The 21583-nt window shown below is 44.2% G+C and overlaps 1 protein-coding gene across 1 annotated transcript in view; it reads left to right on the top strand.

Moving 5' to 3' along the window:
- Positions 1–21082, top strand: part of tnr (tenascin R (restrictin, janusin)) — a 34679-nt gene extending 13597 nt beyond the window's left edge. The window contains exons 9-21 of the mRNA XM_084707625.1: positions 103–366; positions 1426–1692; positions 3887–4006; positions 4431–4574; positions 8555–8674; positions 9656–9799; positions 11948–12078; positions 14130–14262; positions 14363–14514; positions 14763–14859; positions 17051–17212; positions 17460–17623; positions 18237–21082. Of these exons, the coding sequence (XP_084563751.1) occupies positions 103–366; positions 1426–1692; positions 3887–4006; positions 4431–4574; positions 8555–8674; positions 9656–9799; positions 11948–12078; positions 14130–14262; positions 14363–14514; positions 14763–14859; positions 17051–17212; positions 17460–17623; positions 18237–18356 (2018 nt within the window). The 3' untranslated portion in view covers positions 18357–21082. The remainder of the gene's footprint in view (positions 1–102; positions 367–1425; positions 1693–3886; positions 4007–4430; positions 4575–8554; positions 8675–9655; positions 9800–11947; positions 12079–14129; positions 14263–14362; positions 14515–14762; positions 14860–17050; positions 17213–17459; positions 17624–18236) is intronic.
- Positions 21083–21583: the final 501 nt, after the last annotated feature.

Genomic DNA, 21583 nt, shown 5'->3' with positions numbered 1-21583 from the left:
GAGAGCCTCACGTCTCTTCTTCAGACAAAGACCCGACCGAAGTCAACAGACGAACCAACCATCGAGTTCCCTTTGTTTACCCCCTTTACCCCTCTCCCGCAGGTCTGGACGTGCCCATGGACCTGACAGTGAGCGCGTCCACCGACAACACCATCACCTTGGTGTGGGGGGTGGTCCCAGGTCCCATTGACCACTACCGGGTCACCTACACCTCCTCCTCTGGCCTCAGCACGGAGGTGACGGTCCCCAAGGACCAGACCAGCACCACCCTAACGGACCTGGAGCCCGGGATAGAGTACACCATCACCGTAGCTGCTCAGAGGGGCCGGCAGCAGAGTACGGCCGCCACTATAGACGCCTTCACAGGTACTGAGCAAGAGCTTGCTTATTCTGGTGGCCAAACAAGGGGGAAACCCAGCCAAAATTCTGTCAGCACACTTTGTTAGCGAAAGAACTTACGTAATTGTTTTGAGATGTAATTTCGAAAAAACTGTTGGTAAATCGGGGACAAATTACAAGTCTCAATCAGTTAGATTCTTGCTGCCTCGATGAAACCAAAACGACTTGAATTGTTTACTGATGCCAAAGAGCTTGTGACACCTGTCGTCATATCTCCATTCTTCATCCATCTACCCTTGAATAACACTCCTCAGTATGTAACCTTTGGTCTGGCTCACATTATTCCATGCACTCCTCTCCTGACGTAACCCATCTGACAGCGTGCATCAAACTCCTCGCCATGTCGCCAATCACCATCCCTCCATCCCGCCCACTGCTGACAAACCTGCTCCTTCCTTTCGTTGACACTCATTGCCGTATTTTTCACCAGCACCAAGGTTGGTGGCAAACATGATGTCATCTCATCTCCGCCATCAATAACGTGGTTCTTTCTTCTCGGCGCTCAATCTTCATCATCCATCCGTCCCCGCCGCACGCTTCAGATGATCCTCATCTCAAGAGCCTCGTCTGCCTCCTTCCTCATCCTTCAGCTCGGTACTCCTCTTCTGTCTAACCTCCTTCTCCAGGGATGGAGGCTGACACTGACTCATCATTGATCACCAGTCATCTACCAGCTTTCCTCTCATCTGCCTGTGAGACAGCGAGTGGTTTCTATCTGTACGCCAAGATGCAGATTCCTCAGTAGACCCAAAGGAGCACTTTACACCCCCCCCCCCCCCCCCCTAGCATTTGCAACAGAACTGGAGAAAAAAAATGACCTGACTCATAGCTAACATCTATATGAGCAGCATCTTCACATTTAGTCCTGTAACTCTAGGCCTTGCCATCATTTTCCCCAACTAACTCCATCCGCTCATTTGTCACTTGCCTCTGAGGCAGCTTCCCAAGCAACAACGCGAGTCACCAACAACAACAAACACACTGCAGCCTTCTGACACACTTGACCCCTTGACCTTGACTTCCCAGGGTCCCGCCCTGTGACACACCTCCACGTGTCGGAGGTCACCTCCGATTCGGCGGTGGCGGCATGGAACGCCCCGGCCCCGCCCGCCGACCTCTTCATCCTATCGTACGCCTCGCAGGACGGGACCGACACCTCCAAGGTGACCCTGGATGGGTACAAGACCCGGGCATCCGTAGAGGGTCTTCTGCCCTCCACTCAGTACACTGTCAGCCTCATCACCATCCAGGGAGAGCTGACCTCCGAACCTGTCACAGCCTCACTCACCACAGGTACACAGACACTGGTCATTCCTCCACACCAACCAGAGGCCCGTGTGTACAGGTTGGTTGACATAAGGCAGTAAGTGTTTCTCTTGTTGGGTCACTCCGGAACATCAGTCAGACTGAAGGTCTTTGAGCATAATGACGAGTCATGGCCTTGCAAACTCTTGCTGAATAATGTCCTCCGGTGGCTTGTTTGCATTGACCACTGGACCAACTGACATCTGATTCTGCCTGACAGTTTGCTGACACAACACGCCTATTAATGAAGGACATCAAATGTCACCTCACCACACAAAACACCTATAGTCACTGAAACTTCAACTCAGACGCAAAACAAACACACAGACACACACCAACTTGGAGAGTTTTGTTGTGGACCGAAAATTGAGACCACACATTTTCTCCCCCGCTCTCAAAGGGTTTACATCACCAGACACGTCTATGAAACATTCTCTCTTCTCCGTCCTCATTAGGGATTCAAGCTCACAGCTGCACGGCGGAAATTCTCCTCACCTTTCATTTCTTTATTAATGCTTCTGCGTGTAATCCTGTCTTAATTACCTCGGCTCCTACATGAAGGTGTCGAAAACACTCAGCTGTCGCCCCGTCAGCAGAGGGAGAAGCGACTGTGCTACGCCTGTTGTTCACAGCTGCAGAAGGAGGAGGAGGAGGAGGAGGGGAGGAGGAGGAGGGGGGAGGAGGAGGAGGAGGGGGGAGGAGGAGTAGGAGGAGGGGGAGGGGGAGGAGCGGGGGGAGGAGGAGGAGGGGGGAGGAGGAGGAGGAGGAGGAGGAAGGGAGGTGGAGGAGGAGGTGGGGGGGAGGGAGGAGGAGGAGGAGGTGGGGGGAGGGAGGAGGAGGAGGAAGAGGAGGAGGGGGAGAGTGAAAGGGATGGACACATATTGGGTGAAGAAGACAGCTCTCTAAACAACAATATTAAGTGTGTTGGGAGACCGGCACCAGCACGATGGGTGTTTTATCATTCCTCCTCTGTACCTGCCAACTCTTTTGTTACTGATGCGCGTTCTCTCGTGGTGTCGGGGGAATGATGAGACAGGATTGAGTGTGTGTGTGTGTGTGTGTGGGGGAGGGGGTCCTCTAGTTCAACCGTCTCAGGTCTGGTGCCTGAGGGTTTTGGCATTTGATGTCCGCGTGTGGTTTATAATTGCACTGGAATTTATTCAGAATCGCAACATGTTTGGAAGGTACTGAAATACTTTTTAGTCTCAACACTAATGTTCAAAAAAGAGTTAATGTCAGATGTGTGTCAAATCTGTATGTACTGATACTTTACCATGTGCTGTAATTCTAAAGACGAGCAAATTCATATTCAAACCTGCAGCAGAACATGCTTCTAAAGCTTCTACAAGAACATGCTACCATAATATATTTGTACAAAATAGAACAGTATGTTTGTTCTGCTCAGTGTTTCAGCCACATGAACGCACAGCCCAAATGACAAAACAATTATAACTCCAACAGAAAATAATTAGAGATATGCATACATGAATATGGAGATAACTCATGCTAGCTGAATTTCAATAAGACTGAAGCAGCTCTCCAACTTATGAATTGTCCTTCTCATTGCTGCTGAATAATGTCTATAATTCTAATAGAAATGTGAGATTTGCACTTTTATGGCTTTCTTTCGCAATGATAGAAAAAAAAAAATGTTGTTCTATTATTTGCCTTTGTCTTCATTTTATTAGCTTCATGCAAAGTTCCCAGTCAGTTTAATTGTTTGCTCACATTTCCTGTGTGGGTAACCTTTGCTGTCACAGTGGTGCCCAATCAGGGGACAACAAAACTAATCACAAAATAATCTCCATGGGGTAACAAGACTCAATCACAATGCAAATGTCTTGCTCGTGGCTGACCGCCATGCTGCATCTTTTATGATGGGCACACAATATGCATGATAAAACTGTACTTGGAGGGTAACCAGATACGAAAACATGGTTTCTTTCTGAAAGCGCATCAATTCATGACAAAACACTATCCTATTGAATACTAACTTTATTTATCCGGTAAGTATTAAAATGAATATTTGTGACCAGCATGTGTATTGAATAAATAGACTACAGACCTTATTTGGGTAGGCTTCCTGTTCAAGAAAGTGTCAGCTGGCAAGATTTGGGCTTGATTCCTTCTTATGGTTACAAGGCATACAGACTATTTCATCAAAACCTTTTCCCGGCTGTAGGAATGGACCCCCCCAAGGAGGTGGCAGTGTCCTACGTGACTGAGGATTCTGTTACCATCTCCTGGATCAAGCCTCTGGCTCCGTTCGACTACTACAAGATGTCCTACCAGTCAGTCAAAGGTGGGACCTTCTCAGAGATAAGACTTGTTGAGAGTGAGACCACTAGTTGTTTGGCTTTGTTATGCTAGAAAGTAACTTGGTAGCCTCAATGTGTGTTATTTTGTTTGTTTTGTACTTTGCTTGGTAAATAGAAACTGTTCCTTCACTATAAATACCGAAATACTTTTAGAACCATGCATTTATAATAATAATAAGAAGAAGACTTTATCTATACAGCGCATTTCATACAAGAATTGCAGCTCAAGGTGCTTTACATAAAATCAATAAAAGAATAATAAAAGTAATAAAAGTATTTATGATACTTGATTTTTTGCTGTACTTTCAACAGTAAATTAAATCGATGTCACTTTGGATACAAGTGCTAAATTCGTTCTTGGTTTTGAACGATATTGATGTTTTGTTCTCTCTCTGTGGGGATCCTTAGGACGTGTGGACAGCGTGGCCATCGACACGGAGGTGACCAACTACACCTTATCCAGCCTCCACCCAGCCACTGAGTACCAAATCAACTTGAATGCTGTGAGGGGAAGCCAGGAGAGCTCAATAGTCACCACCAGCGTGTTCACAGGTATCTGACCTCAGCAACCCAACACAACTATCCCAATCACAGTCCTCCAACCTCCGACCCATCACACTAACCAACTAGCAACTCACATCCACCTCACACTGACCAAATAAACCCAGCAAATCTCACTAATGTTTTAAATTGAAATATTTGTTTTTTTTTTCTTTTTAAAAGAAGCTTTTAGGGACACTCAAAAATGCTATTATAAATAGACCTCTTTCATACAGTAACTCTCCCTTGAGATTTGCCGGGACGAAATGTTCTGCTCTAAGCACCTACAGTACAATGCATTTGGAATAAGTGGGCTATTTCAGTTTTACAGAGAGTCTTACCACCCAGCTCCACTTACTGCATGTCCCACATCCTCAGCCAAGTACAGAGAATTTGTCTTCAGACTTACACACGCACCAACAGACACACAAAAAAACACACACACACAAACACACACACAAATACACACAAGCTGTTTCCTTTCCCTTCTCTTTCTATCATAACCATAACCAAACAGTTCCTCTCCAGGATTTACACTGCCACAATGTAAGATTGGGTATGGGATACGGAACCACTATAGACCTTTATTCTACTACCCATCCTCCTCCTCCACTTCATCCACCAAAGACTCTGTCACTGCGTCCATTATCCCCTCAGCTGATCCCAGACCAGCTCTGTGCCTTGAATATCAGAGCAGTGGCAGTTCTAGACACATTTTACTGGGGGGGCCAAGGGGGGGCCAGTGTTTAATCAGAGGGGCACATAAAAAAATGGAAACAAACGATATTTCATACTTTTTATAATTTTATATACTTTACATAATTGTATAATTTTGCTTTACATTAAAATCATACAAACGGCTCTGGCTCTCCCTCTTCCAGCTCCTCTGCTCTCTCAATACCTTGATAGGTTTCTCTCACTGTTTTATTTACTGGGGAAAAAAAAGCTGCAAAGTCCCTTCCTCGTTTCATGATGACTACTAAAAAAAGAAAAACGTGTAAAAAAAGAAGAATACTTTTTTTAAAATTCTTATTCAGTCAGCTCAGGGGGGCTACAGGGGGGGCCAGGGACATTTTTACAGGGGCACTGGCCCCTGTAGGCCCCCGTGTAAAACTGCCCCTGTGCCAGAGACACAGCTGGATACAACCCAGCTCCTGCACCAGCGACATGGAGGAAGACGTCCAGAGAGAGAGAGGGAGAGAGAGAGAGAGAGAGAGAGAGAGAGAGAGAGAGAGAGAGAGAGAGAGAGAGAGAGAGAGAGAGAGAGAGAGAGAGAGAGAGAGAGAGAGAGAGAGAGAGAGAGAGAGAGAGAGAGCGCGTGTAGGTTTAATTTTCTCACTGAGAAGCTGGACCCCTGCTTGGGGCCTTCTTTTTTCTCCCTAGATGCTTCCCTGTATATCCTGACAAGTCCTTTTATAATGAAGCACTGCTCGTGGTGCTGTTAGTTTAATATCTCAAGAGGCAGACCTACGCAAACCAAAGACCAGAATAGGGGTCGTCAAATATGTTTAGTGAAGTTTTTAAGCCTTCAAGCTGAATACAAACACTACCTTGACTAGTGGCTCACATATCTATATATCTACAACAAAAACAACAATCAATATATATCTACAACAAAAACTGAGAATCAGCTAATATTGTATCTTTGGACTTCGACTCACTATTGTCATATAAAATGTTGATGAACATTTATGGACATCAGTCCCCAACAGCACATAGCCTCCCTTATGCACACAGGGTTTTCTTTACTAATGACCTCCTGTCAGAGAAGCAGTTGCATCCTTTAACTAGTGTTGACGTTTCACTTATACATCAGCCATGATCTATTGGGTAATTACCCACCAAAAAGCGGTGTGTGTGTGTGTGTGAGAGAGAGAGAGAGAGATCGCAACAGAGGGGAAAAAGAGAGAGGGAGAGCAGTTTGAAACAAATGGCATAGCTCATTAAAACTGGCCGTACCCCTCAGAAGAATATATCTTCCACTGTAAAGAGGGATTCCGCTCAGTGAGAGAGATAAAACGTGTAACGGACCGGCCCAGCTGGGCTGAGGGAGATGAAAGTCTTCTAACAGCAGTTTCAGAGTCCTGTGTGTCTGATGAAAAGTTTTCTTACAATACCAGAAAGAAAGAGAAAGGACGGAAATCGACTCCGAGAGCTTATAGGAACTTGTAAATGATGTTCCCGAAATCCGACTGAGGTGAGAAGATTCTTGAAGGGAGAGGTTTCTGAAGAGGTTGCCGTGATACTGTGGGCTCGTTAGTGAGCTAGGGATCCCCTGGCACAGAGTGAACAGCAGTGTTACTGGCTCCAAGTAGGCTGGAGAGTGTCTGGAGCAGATAGACACAGCTCTGTTGTCAAGCACTGAGGCGCTATGGACAGACCTGGCCAAGGTGGCGGGACTAATGAGAGGGTCTGAACTTGGGTCTCCAGCTCCTGTCCAGCTAATGACCAGGACCTGTGCTAGGACTGGGCCAGCACTGGCTCAGGGTGCAAACCCTGGAGGTACAAGGGATCACAATGGAACTTTTGGCAGAACTGGTCAAGAACCTGAACTGAACCGGGCTGAATGAGACAGATTGTTTCGGTTCATGTGTCTGTTTTTGACCTGTCATGAGGTAAGGTCAAATCAGTCAGGACCCAACAAGGATTGAACCTAAGATTGGTTAGGACTGTTTTGCTCCCGTGGTGTTTTTAAGTGAACGGATGTGTTGTTGGGGGGGGGGGGGCAAAATATTTGAACTATGTAAGTGGGCCGCAAAGTGGGAAAGGTTGGGAATGGCTGGGTTAGTACACAGTTAGGATAGTTAAGTATAGGGTTCATGGGATAAGGTCATGGTTTGGTTTTGGAGCACAGGGTCATGACGTTAAAGGTCAACTCGATTCTTTGTTTAGGGCTAACATCCAGGCCACACTAGCCCCATTCATTACAACAAATGATTGTTAGATCGTAACATCCCTTTGGCGATGAGAGACTGGTGGCTTGTCACACTACAGTCATCTTAATCTAATTCAAGCACACATTTTAATTAGATTAAATTAAATTAATATAAGTAATGATTTGTGTAATGGTCTGACTAGTTTATCTCCAGTGAGGCTGAATGACACTACATGACCAGCACCACATGATGATAAGTCTGATTTGAGTCCTTCTCAAGCTAGTAGGTTATGGTATATTGATTGTATATCTGAAGTACTGTGGGAGCAGAAGCTATATTTGGTATCCCCTACAAAGCTAAGCCTTTCTGATTAAAATTGAGGTTGAAACAAAAAGGCAAAGGTGTAATTACATTCACGAGCAATTTTAGAACTCGCAATTGCCTGAGGAGAAAACTGATCCTTGGAGAACATTTTACTGTAGAATTTCCTTTGATGTCATTTGCAGAGGCAGGCATTGTAATCTAGTCTGAAAAGGTAATCATTGTGAATTAGAATCAATCAGTAGATGTACAATAAAATGTTTCAAGTGGTTCAACAGAAGGACCACACCTGGGTAAACAGTTTTATAGATATTTTTTACATTTCAAGAACTGAATGAGTCTTTGTTTGGCACAAGGGAGCCCGTGGGTGTTTTAGTTTAACCCCCCCTTGACCTTTCCTAAGGTAGCATGTCAGGTAGGCTAAATCAGTCATACTCGACCACAAGTATTATTGGGGAAGAACTAAGCACTATTATAGATGCAGTAGATATTGTTTTAATGGAACTCAAAGCATGATCTACAGCCACATTACCATTTTGATAACCCCTCTATTCATCTCCCTCTGTCTTTTTTCCTATCCATCTCTCTCTCTCTCTCTCTCTCTCTCTCTCTCTCTCTCTCTCTCTCTCTCTCTCTCTCTCTCTCTCTCTCTCTCTCTCTCTCTCTCTCTCTCTCTCTCTCTCTCTCTCTCTCTCTCTCTCTCTCTCTCTCTCTCTCTCTCTCTCTCTCTCTCTCTCTCTCTCTCTCTCTCTCTCTCTCTCTCTCTCTCTCTCTCTCTCTCTCTCTCTCTCTCAGCCATGGACATGCCAACGGAGCTGACGTCTCTCGGCATCCTGCCCCAAGGTGCCCTGCTCCGGTGGAACCCTCCTCTCTCCAGCGTGGATAACTACGTCCTCACCCTCACACACAACCAACGTGAGTCCTCCCAGAGCAGGGCTGGACAACCCTGGTCCTCGAGAGCCGCTGTCCTGCATGTTTTTGTTGTTTCCCTGCTCCAGCACACCTGTTTCAAATGAATGGGTCGTTATCAAGCTCTGTGGAAGCCGGATAATGACCATTCATTTGAATCAGGTGTGCTGGAGCAGGGAAACATCTAAAACATGCTGGACAGGGGCTCTCGAAGGACCAGGGTTGTCCACCCCTGTCCTAGATTCACGGTTCAAGGTGCAGAAGTCTTCGGCCAAGGATCCTCTAACGTAGTGGCTGTAGTGTTTTTTTTTTTACAAATCCTAAATGATGGCAGATATGAGTACAAAGTTGTTCTGTACATCCTCTGGAGGCCATGGACTCCCATGATGTCAGGGTGTAATTTGCCTCCAGCACGGCTGGCGTGTAGCCAGGTCTGCACAGTGACTGAGAGGGATGGACGCTTGGGAGTCAGCTTAACCGCTGCCAGTCGATGCAACTTTTGTCAATATCACTGGAAATTATGGCCCTCCGACAAACTCTTGCCAATTCACTATTGACTCATCTGTGTGTTCATTAAATGCCTCATCTAATTTACTCCCTGCCTCCCATGCCTCCCATGAAATCACTCAGTTAGTTTCTTAGCATGTTGCTTTTCCACCATTAGCTCTTCAAGGAGGAAAAATTAATATTTCAAACCCATTTATCTTGATCTATTTAGTAATTAATTGAATGCAAATTGATTCACAAAACCTGCTACAAGAAATGACCTGATGGAAATGTACCTCGTACTTGTCTTAATTGTTTCAGCATTGTTTACGTCTTGCATCTAAATGAGTACAAACTCTGTGACTTTCAAAATCACACACACAAAGAAAACACTTGGTCCTGCAGTGCCATATTGTTTCCGCCCCCATCGCTCATTCCACACTGATGAAAACCCCCGACCTCTAACATTCCCCCTTTTTGCTTTTTCTTCTGCTCCTTCAGTGACGGCCGACACCTTCCTGGTGGAGGGTACCAAGCAGGAGCACCAACTGAGCCAGCTTACCCCCAGCACCACCTACTCTGTGGCCCTGTACGCCACTAAGGGTCCCCTGACCAGCGGCACTGTCATTGCTAACTTTGCAACACGTACGTAGATCTACTCCCTACCCAACCATCCAGAATGTAGAGGCAGGAAGAGGCAATGACCGAAAGTAAGGACACTGTAGAATACGGTAAATGAACCAGGGAGCATTGACCACCACGTACTGCATCTATTCTCATTATGGATTGCCCTTTTCCAAATGGCAAGTTGGGTGTTTCATTTGCTGGATTCGGACTCCACTTGTAAGTGCAGTGCAGTGACATCTGTGATGGAGCTGACTCGGCCTGTTTCCTCCATTAAGACCATGCTGTAGCTGTATCCTACTGAAACGACCTGAGCAAAGAGAAGGGACGTGCTTTAGTTTGTGCATCTCCATTTTATTTGCAGTAAATTTGTTCAGCACAGAAAACTTCTCTTGTCAGCAGGGGCCTCCCTTGTCCCCAGGGAAGAGAGCAGGGAGGGCAGTTACCCACACTGCACTGCAGCAGCAGTGAGAATGCTTGGATGTGTACGTGCCCTGCTGGAGGGAGGGGCTGTCTTTGTTCAGCTCCGCAGACACAACAGACAGTTCTTTTTCTGGTGGTCGAATTCGAGAAAATTCTCATACTTCAAACAAGTTGCGGTTGTGTGGGACATGAATGGAATATACGCTTCAGATTCTATGGTGGAAGTTTGAGAGTAGACTTGTTATAGGTATGTTAGGTGGCCCTGGGTCATTGTGAAGTTTTGCTTTTTTCGATTTTTAATTGAGACCTTCAAAGAAGAAATCTACTTTTCCTCTTTCGAAAACTTTATTTTTTTTCCCAGTCCAAGGCAATGCCAGCACGTTCACCACGTACTGTAATCACTGATCTGGGTGACTGAGTTCTCATCTCTTTACAGGACCCCTTTTTGTTCTTGATGTTCATCTAATTTAATTGTCGCAGTGGTTATGCTCTGTTAATGCGCTGCTTTCCCCGGCTGTTGTGCTCTAATAGGAAGTGTCAGGCTGACGTTAGTGCTCTGAGGGATGAAGGAACTTGATGAACGGTTTAGGAGATGCCACACATCCCAGTGCTGATGAGTATCCGTGGTGATCAGTACGTGATGCCAATCTTTAGACACTCCCTGTTCCTGTCTGCCCTTGCCCTTCAGGTTAGCATCCTAACCATCGTCTTGGTCACAGAATCCGTGCCAGATCAAAACTATTCACCAGACAGATTATGTATGAAGCTCTCAACACAGGTGTGTGGTACAGCAGCGACATTGTTCAAGTGTCTGTGTAAGTGTCGAATTTGCATCGTCTAGTTGCCTGTGAAGGGCTGCACCTGTATTGTTCTGATGGGGATGCAATGAAACTCAGTCATGGCCAGACCGAGCAGAGATACTGAAAGATGTAGATGCACGTCAGCACGTGGCTTCACGTCTCCACAAGGACACAGGATGAAAAGAGAACAGAAGAGAGATTGTGCTTTGTGACAGCTGTGGATGTTTGGAAATAGGCACGCTGTACAGGCAAGCTCTCTCTCTCTCCCTCACATACACACACCCCCACCACACACACCCCCCTCCCCACACACATCCTGACTACACGTGTATGTAGAATCAGTGTCCATCACGATGAAGGGATGAAAGGGGAAGTGGACACATGATGCTTCCTGTCTGACGTGCCGTGATGCTGGGGTGACTGTCAGTCTGTCAGATGAAACCTGCAGGAGAACACGAGTAGACAGCCAGGTCAATGTGGACCCCCCCACCCTGTCACTCCAACCAGGCCGAGCGATCAGGGGGTGGGGATGGCGTGTGCACAGAGAAGCATCTCTTCCTGCGCCTTCTAGGAGGGTGGGAGTGGGGGTGCTGGACATGTGCTGCTAATTAGCAAGCTGCCTGGGATCTCTGAGGAGTAGCGACATGGGGAGCGGCAGAGATGAATGACAGCGTTAAGACAGCGCGGGTTCTCACACTGAGCAGAAGGATTTTCCGAGAGGGATTCGCGGTCTGTTCGCACAAGTGAGGGGACATCTATTAGTGATCGACCCCAGTGACATGATGTAACTTGAGGTAACCAATGACTGAGTTACAGTTGTCACACTGTAACGTGCGTAACGCCCCATGCTGATTGCACTGTGTGTGTGGGGCCCCCTCGGAGGAATGATGTAACAGAGAGAAACTGACCATCCCATAATTAGCTGACACCTCCTCTGTCCCCGTAGCGATGGACGCACCGCAGAACTTGACGGCCAGCGAGGTGAACCACCGCAGCGCCCTCATCTCTTGGCAACCGCCCATCTCTGACATCGACAACTACATGCTGACTTACAAGTCAGCCGACGGCAGCAGGAAGGTAGCGTTGGACCTCATCACTGTTGCTCGCCGCGTGTGGAGTTTGTGCAGTTGAGAGATTTGATAGCCTTGCAGACCCACAGTCTCAGATCTCTCATCGATCGAAAAATAAAGGTTCTACTCTAGATCTATACGTACCTATATACATTTTCCCAAACTGTATAATTATTTGTTTAGGTAATAACGGCTAAATTATTTTTACGTTGCCGTTCTGTTGGTTGTAAAACATTTCCTCCAACAGAATGACCTCTTAAACCAAACCAGTTACATTGTGAATATCCCACAGTGTAACCAAGCCCAATAGAACAGTTCCGATGTTATAATTTGCCTGCCTGAATGTTTTTTAAATTTAATTAAATTCTTTGATGTAGCTGGGTAATATTAATAAAGTGGATTAACAAGGCTTTTCAGACGCGATATGCCTATTAATGACTCACCAGGATCTATTTCCCCAGATATTCCACATAAGATATATCTCCAAGCCAGTTCCTAGCTACATAAACCCAAGTCATGCCCTAAGACTTGTGCTTAGTACTGTGTCTGTAACTACCTGGGCTAATGCATGCCTGATATCTCACACGGACACACTAAGGACACACACACACACCCACCCCCACACTCACACCCCCACACCCACACACACACCCACACCCACACACACCCACACCCACACACACAAATACACACACACACACTGTGGAGTAGCATTGTTATTGACCTGGTTTATTTCATGCTGGGGTTTCTCCAGTGGGTGTCAGTCATGCACAGAGGATGTGTCCTCTCACAACTGGGGAGGTCGTTGGTGTGCATGGATTATCTTTATTAAGCGGAGTCAGGTGGCTGAGCGGTTAGGGAATCGGGCTAGTAATCTGAAGGTTCGATTCCCGGCTGTGCCAAATGATGTTGTGTCCTTGGGCAAGGCACTTCACCCTACTTGCCTCGGGGGGAATGTCCCTGTACTTACTGTAAGTCGCTCTGGATAAGAGCGTCTGCTAAATGACTAAATTTAAATGCAAGCAACTCCAGTGAAAATTATATTAGGTGTATTTATGGAAGGGTTTCCATTTTTAGAACTTGCTTATAATGTTAGTACTGGTGTGTGATGAATGCACCATGATTGCTTGATTGTGTTGTGACGATCCTATTGAATGAATGAATATAATTCAAATCATTTTACTGTAATACAATAATGCTGTAAAGTTATTGGTGAACGACTCACAAGAGACTAAAAGGCTTGCTATCTATATGTTTTACAATTAATTAATAGTGTACATGTCTGCTTGTCTGCAGACCCATGTATTCTATAAGAAATGCTTGTCACAGATACAATACTCTGACCAACAGAAAGAGCAGCCTTGAGGTTTCAGCCACAACAGGACTTTCATTTATATGCTGCTATAATGCATAATTCACGTAACATATCGCATCAAAATGCACAACTTTTTCCAAAACGTCTGAATATTTCATTGCGTCCTTCATATTTGATATTTCCCTGAGCCACCTCTGATCCTCCAGTTCACTCTGCTGCCATGCCAGCAACCTCAGGAAAAGATCTCTTCATTTCATCTGCTAAAAAGAGCAAATTCATGGAGAAAACCAGAACAAAAGTAACTCTCTGGCCTGAGCCAGAGATCCGCTTGCTAAAAGTGGATTTGTCAAACACCAGGGAGGGGAATTGACCAAAGAGATTTGACCAAAAATCAATATTTGTCATCTTAACAGCAATGGTCTCTGATGAAGCTTCTCCCCCCATTATCTTTAGGGTTGTTGTTCAATATATAGGTCATCTTTCCTTCCCCCTTCTCTCATTCTGAGGTTGTACTGTAGCTATTTCTCAGAATAGCAGAATAGCAGAATTTAAACATGGTTCTGTCAGCTTGTGCTTGTCATTTGCGCTAACATTGTGATTGATGATATAAGCTGCAGAGTGCCTTGTTTGGATTGGCTCAGAAGAATATCATGCCATTAATCATACCAGGAACATGTTGCTTGTAGTCGGCAAGCGGCAGTTACAATTTTTTTTGTTTTTATCGGTGTGTGCGTTCCCTCCAGGAGTTGATCCTGGACGCTGAGGACACATGGATCCGCCTCGAGGGTCTGGCCGAGACCACCGAGTACACGGTCAGACTGCAGGCAGCCAGGGGCCTGGACACCAGCTCCATCGTGTCCACAGCCTTCACCACAGGTGGGACGCCACAGCCGAGCCCTGTCCCTCAGATCCCCACGATCCCCTTCATTTCTCTCACAGCCCCCCCCCCCACTCGCCTCTGTTCTGCCCTCTCCAGGGAACCGCCTGTTCTCCACGCCTCAGAACTGCGCCCAGCATCTCCTGAACGGGGAGAGCCTGAGTGGGGTGTACACCATCTACATCAACAGAGACCCCAACCAGGGGGTCCAGGTCTACTGCGACATGGCCACAGACGACGGGGGATGGATAGTGAGTTCCCTGAACACAATAGCTCATTAGATAGTTCTCCTGTGCCAATGTGTTGTCTGTCCAAGTTCAGTGCTTGCTTGTGTTCTCTCAGAATCATCGTTCCTGCTTCCCGTCAGCAAACACTGAGGAGTGTCCTGTACGACAAGATAGTTCAGATAGTGCTCATCCCGTGACAGTACGGGCCAGGCAGTTATCTAGAAGGGTGCCACTTGGTCTTAAACTCTGCGTACATATCTTTTTTTTTTCAGGTCTTCCAGCGTCGTCAGAACGGACTGACAGATTTCTCCAGGAAGTGGAGCGACTACAGGGTCGGCTTTGGGAACCTGGAGGACGAGTTTTGGCTTGGTACTGTTACTTTTGTTTTTATACTATCTTTAACCAGGTTATTGGCATCAATGTTTTGGGTGTTGCAGACAAATGCACGGTACAAGACGGTGTTCCGTATGGCAGATCAAAATCAAACACTTTTTGAGGAACTATTACTGGATGATGAAATGCAGAGTTTCAGGTTTAGTAGTGTCACTGCCATTTCTTTTGGAAAATTTCCTCTTTACCCCCAGTTACTATTTGTTAAGACTTGGCCCTCATAAGGCATTGTAATTTATTGATGGATGCATTCAGCTTCTCACTTCTTGCTGAAATGGCATGGTAATTCTTTTCAGCCGCTCCATGACTTTGATGCAAAAACAATAGACGCTTTCACCTTCCTTTCACACAGTGTGGAATTCCAAAGATCTCATTATAAAACGCGTAATTATATTCATTAGAATATCTGACAATGAACAATGTCTCTTCATGAGACTATTTTTGTGTCATTGTTCTTGAATTGATAGAAACGTATTGCATAAATATCTCATGCCTGAATATTTATTTTTGCTTCTTTCCAACAAATTGTTTTGTTCTTTTTAATTAGAAAAATATCTAAAATAATGAAAGTCTGTGCCATGCCAGTAGAACACATTATCTGAATGTTTGCTAAAGGTATTTACTCCATTATTCATCCATAATAGCATTAAAACACTTTCCAATTGTGTTGATAGTGTTACTCTGTCGTATTCCCAAACCATCTAAATAAATTAGCTTCAGGGCTTTCCTCCCCTTTCTCTGATGCGTGTGTGTGTGCGTGCGTGTGTGTGTGTGTGTGTGTGTGCTGACAGACTCCTCACCCATCTGTCTTGTCCTACAAGGTTACACCTCTGGCCAGTTGACCTCATCACCCTCCATTGTCTTGTCCTATTGGTGATGTCGACACGACTTCACTGAAACTGGTTCATTCCCCTGACTGACACTCAGATGGCAGAAACATGACAGAGAGCACACATCCACGACAAGAGTCGCGCAGCGCAAGTGTCTGTGACCCTCCAGATCTTTCTCCGTCTTCTTCAAGGCTGCACAAGCACAAATGGGACTGTGTGGAGAGGGTCACATTGGGCTTTGTTCAGTTACGCAACGCTCAACCTTGTGACCATGTGCTCCAGTGTCCAGACACAGCTGCTCTGAGATCTAGGGGGTACTTACATCCAGGACATTGGACAGTTGGTTAATCATGCTGCTATGGACATTTAGGCTATAAACAGGAACACTTAACATTAATCTGCTCTCTATGGAGATGGGATGGATATTCAGCAGATGATGTTATTGGTTGTGGTAACAAAATAGGCATTTCTTATAATGGCTATCTATTAATCTCCCTCACTAAATGGACCCTGGCCAAATATATTGTCAATTTGATGATGTAATATAGAGAAATGGATGTAGCCCTCGATCCTTATCACTTTGCTTTTTATATCCATACCCATTTCAGAAGATGTATAGAAAAGGGCTTCTGCCATTGAAAGGGTCAAATATGGTTATGCAGGAGATATAACAAGCCAATATAACCCTCAGATGCATTTTTAATCCACCGCAATTTCTAATCAAGAAAATGCTAATACACTGCGCTATCAGATTATTGGCAAATGATCCTACATTATGCACTTCAAATTCGAGTTCACTCAATGTTTAACAAGATCTTATTAAACCAATTGCTTTTCCCTTGTCACCCTCTGGGCCAAAGCTTTGCGGTGCTGATTGTATCTGTGGCTGACATATTGGAACTGAGTTTTCCTTAGCTCAACCCAAAGCTTATCTATGAGAGCTTGAAGTTTTTGTAGCCCTTCCTCCCAATACGAAAATAAACAAGGCTGTTATCGTGATGCATCTACAACATCATATGGTTTCTAGGCTGGAGGTTAAACAGGAAGAGAAGGTCTTTGCTAGGTGGAGAGAGCATCTGTTATCTTGGCAAGGCACGTTCAAATCTCTATTTGCTTATCATCACAGCCTCTGCTGGCTGGACTGAGACACCCAAAACCTCTGTCTCAGAAGATAGGGGCACTTGTCTACCACGTACGGCTACCTCTAACCTGTCTTTTCACGTGCACATCCCTGCCATCTCACTGTGCAGTCTGGGTGGCTAATGCTAGGTATCCAAACCATAGCATTATCTGCACCAGGAAGTACTGAGAGTAGGTCTGTGTCATCTGTTGCTATGCAGGTTTGGACAACATCCAGAAGATTGCCACCCAGGGTCGCTACGAGCTGCGTATAGACATGAGGGACGGTCAGGAGTCGGTCTACGCCAACTATGACAAGTTTGCCATTGGAGATGCCAGAAACCTGTACAAGCTCCGAATAGGGGAATACAACGGCACTGCAGGTGAGCCAAGATGTATTGAGGGATGAGTCTGTTAGTCAAAAGGTCAATCGCTCGCCCAAACCAATGACTCATATATCATTTTTATTTTCCTCACTCTCCTTTTCATTCTGTCTTGAGAAATATTTTTGGCCCCTTCCCCCATCTGGCCTCCCTCTTCATATCACCCAGTCTGCCGGTGTCTTCTGCTCAATGTGCCGCGCTCTCCTGCCCTGATCTGTTCATAATTCACTTTCATTGTCTGGCTCAGGGGATTCTTTGAGCTACCACCAGGGTCGGCCCTTCTCCACCAAGGACAGGGACAACGACATTGCGGTCACCAACTGTGCCCTGTCGTACAAAGGAGCCTGGTGGTACAAGAACTGCCACCGAGCCAACCTCAATGGCAAATACGGGGAGTCCAGACACAGCCAGGTGAGGATCAGACAGTGAGGCAACAGCTCTCTCATTTCATAAGTCTGAGAAACCAGCCTACAGTAACTCCAAAACTGTGCGCAATACATATCACATTCAAGTCGTTACGTACAGTAGACAGACATTTGTGTAGTGAGGTTGCTAAATCACACGTAGTTCTAAAGCCAGACAACTTGTTTACTACAAACGCAAAGTAATATTAACGCCAAGTCTGAGTTTAATTGTGTGATCGAATGTAAAGCAGACAACACGGTGACTGGCTTTGAAGAAGCTGGAACAACTCAAGTGTTGCAGCATCACACAGACACAGAAATACTGGATTCGCGTCTAATCCTTTTGATGAACATGAAACTAGACAGACACAAAAAGAGGAAGAATTCTACAAAGAGGGTCTCTACAAAGAGGGAAACATGTTTTGGAAACGGAACGAAGGAGAGATGTTTCGTTCTTGCGAAATAAACAACCAATAAAGACATACAAAGGTGGCGGATAATCAGATGGTGGTTTTGGTTAGGAATGCATCACAAAACGCTCCTAACACAAGCCCGATATATGTATCATCTGTCCGCCTCACACCCCTTCTGTACCTGACATGTACCCTTCCTCCCTGCAGGGTATTAACTGGTACCACTGGAAGGGCCACGAGTTTTCCATCCCCTTCGTGGAGATGAAAATGAGACCGTTCAACTACCGCAGCATTAGCGGCAAGCGAAGGAGATCTGTTCCTGCATAAGAAGAGCCCCAGACCCCCTAACCCTCCCATTCCCTCTTCCCCCTTCCCGGGATACACCCTATCTCTAGTTAGATACAGCTACGCTCTACTTTTACGCTAAGGCGTAAGGTGTGAACTACTCTATGTCATTTGTTGAAAAGATTTTGTATGACAGTGCTTCTTTCTGCTAATGTTAAGGAGGCAGACATGGAGGGGTTTGTTTTTAGCGGTTTGCCTTGAATTTCTGGGAACAGCGCTCAGAGTTTAGCTTTTGTGAACTCCTCTACATGGCTAGCGTTTCGTTCCCCTGAAGAAGAAAAATCATTTGATTAAGATTCTATTTGCCCTGACAACATGCAAGATATCTATTTTTATAACTGATATTGTAACGAAATCATCTACTTCAAAATATAGTTCGAAACCTCGTTACTTACATTTTTTTATTCAGTTGAAAACCCTAATTACGTTTAACTAATAAATACCCCTTCAAATTTTTAGCAGACTTTGAAAAAGTTCAAGTGAGCACTCAAGTTTGACCATTCACCCTGCTTCAGCAATCACCAAGTGACACACCAGCGTATAACAGTGGACTGATCACCATTTATTTATTTATTCATCTCAGATTATGTGTTCGTTTAGGTTTTGAATGTAAAATAAAACTGCAATGTAAACAGCCCTGGCAGTGAGCTGTCCACTAGTGAGGATGTGGATAACCACAGAGCGACAAACAAAAAATAAATAATCCAGTGATTATAATAGAAACAGGTTACTGTAATTACACTACTGTTAAGAAATACGTAACCACAGTCGTTCAATAACTATTGATTGAAATTGTCCAGTTCTAAATCATACAGGAATTAAATGGGCCAGGTACATTCTCTGTTATTGGTCATTTTCGAATCTGTCGATTACAACATGTTGTTTCTTAAATGTAGTGTATCTATGAAGAAACAGTTCATACATGTTGTTTTCTTAATATGCCTGCAGAAACTTCACATAAAACCAAAGAGCAAACAGATAATACACTGAGTATCTTTCATTTCTCTCACTATTATAGATTAAACCTCATCTAATGTTTTCCGATCTTTGAAATGGTCACGTTTCTTTTCATTGTAGCTGTGAAAAACAAATGTTACCCATAATTGTGAATGGTCTAATCATCCTACTCACAGCTAAGTTATGCATTTGCAGTACTGGCAAATGGTGCTTATGCCATCACTGCAAGAAAACAAGCGGGCAACTCTGTATTTGATTTTCAAATAGTCAATCTCCTGCCATCAGTGCAAATACTTTAATTCAAAACACTTACTCTTCTTGGTAGTCTTTACTGGATTTCTGACTAAGCAGCTAAGTATCTAAATTAATGCAACCACAGAGTGGGCCTGTACTGTATCATAATAAGTGTATATTGTTTTTGCTCTTCACTGTCCTTTAGACTTGAAAACTATGGTGATTGCCCCTCCTATAGACAAGAACAGATATTAACTCATAGAAAAAAATCTGTCTTTTACCCGATAGATTCAATTAATAATCTAAAACCATTCTGGGATTCTTGTACCCCCCTGGTGTTCTAACCATAGTTTACAGCTATATTTTCAGCACGGTTGAGTCTATTGCATGCTAAGAATAACACCAACACCTTCATGGTAATAACAAACATGTCATTAGAATATTTTCTTGTATTCTAGTGTTGAATTTCTCCTCTGAAATCCCCTTGAATTCAGAGCAGTTAATTACAATGGATCTCTTCCTGATCAAAACATTGTGTTTTATTCTAGATTAGGGTGTGTGTACTTATTTAACTATGTACTGTAGAAAAACATTGCTTCGGTGCATGTTGGTGCAGGAGATGAGAAGGGATGTGAGGTTTGTAGATAAAGAAAGGAAGTTATTTAACTTTAATGTACAAGGTTTCACTTTAGAAAAACTGAGGTGAGCCCAATGACTCAAACTGCTATTTGCTAACATTTTACACTGTTGTAATCAGATTCAGATCCATTGCTTTTTTTATCAGTCAGTCCCCAGTCAATCAGAATGAGATCCTATAGATCCTTCATTTTGTGCTGTTTCAATGAGCAGCAGATTTCTAGTTGATCTGAAAAGTAGAATGTGACTCAATGCCAAGCTAGGTGGTGATGCAGTCAAAGCTCGGATCCATTCTCACATTCATTTTTATCCGGTGTCAGGATTTTTGTGTTAAAATAATAGTGATCTGCCTCTTAATGTGAAGAAATATAAAATATATTAAAATATATCTTTGTCATCTTCTGAATTAAACTATGTGTTTACATTTGAGGAAAGTAAGAACTTTTTCCTCAGTTAAAGAGGACAATTAAAGACCTTATTTTCAAAAACGTTGAGGTCAGGCCTCACTCTCTAATTAATCTGCACAACAGATGGTAGCATCTTATCTAGCACTTCAATTTTATGTTATTTAACCCAAATCCAAGTGCTGCATGCAATGAAACAAATTTTCACTGGATCACAATCTAAACCTTTAATTGAGTTTTCTTCGGTTCATTATTTCTTTATGTTTTAAGTTAAAGGCAAACGTTTTGTTATTTATTTATTTATGTGATTGGTATTGGAAGGACACTCAATCTTGTTTTGAGACCCTCTTGCTCAAGCCTCAGTGTAAAGTGTGTATGATGACTCATCAGTGATACTAACCATGAAGATGTGAGGGAAATTTGACTGTTGAAAAGCTCCTCAGTTGACAACAATGATACCGTTGGATAATCTAAAACTATTACGATCAAATTAGATCTAGTTTGACTGAAAACATGTACTGTATAGTTCCTTTTTTAATACATTTTCTACATATTAATAAAATATTCAAATTGTCTATTGGTTTGTAAGCGTTTGCTTTTTTAAGATGACCCTATGTGACCTTTACATCCAGAATTTATGAAAAGGTTTGCTGTGAATAATTTTACCAGGATGTCTGCTGAATAAGAAAAAATTTAGGGCAGGGTATATGGGAATGGAATGTCCTAATTAGCTGTTAATTATCCATAAAATGTCTGGCAAGCAGAAATAGCTCATTGAATAATGGACAACACTGTGCTTGTTACAGGCAGTGCATGTATGAATAACTATAGCTGACCTGAACAGGACACTGTGTGGGAAAGGTCTCAACCATAGTTTTGTTCTAACTAATATTTGTTTTTAAACACTCCATGGAGAAAGAGCATGACACTGCTACACCTTCTGTGCCTGGTCAAACAAACATGCCAGCCACACAGCTA

This window comes from Hypomesus nipponensis, chromosome 10 (genome assembly GCF_054491055.1).
Source record: "Hypomesus nipponensis isolate SF chromosome 10, ASM5449105v1, whole genome shotgun sequence".
NCBI classification, from domain to species: Eukaryota; Metazoa; Chordata; class Actinopteri; order Osmeriformes; family Osmeridae; genus Hypomesus; species Hypomesus nipponensis.
This window is presented reverse-complemented; position numbering and strand designations above follow the sequence as displayed.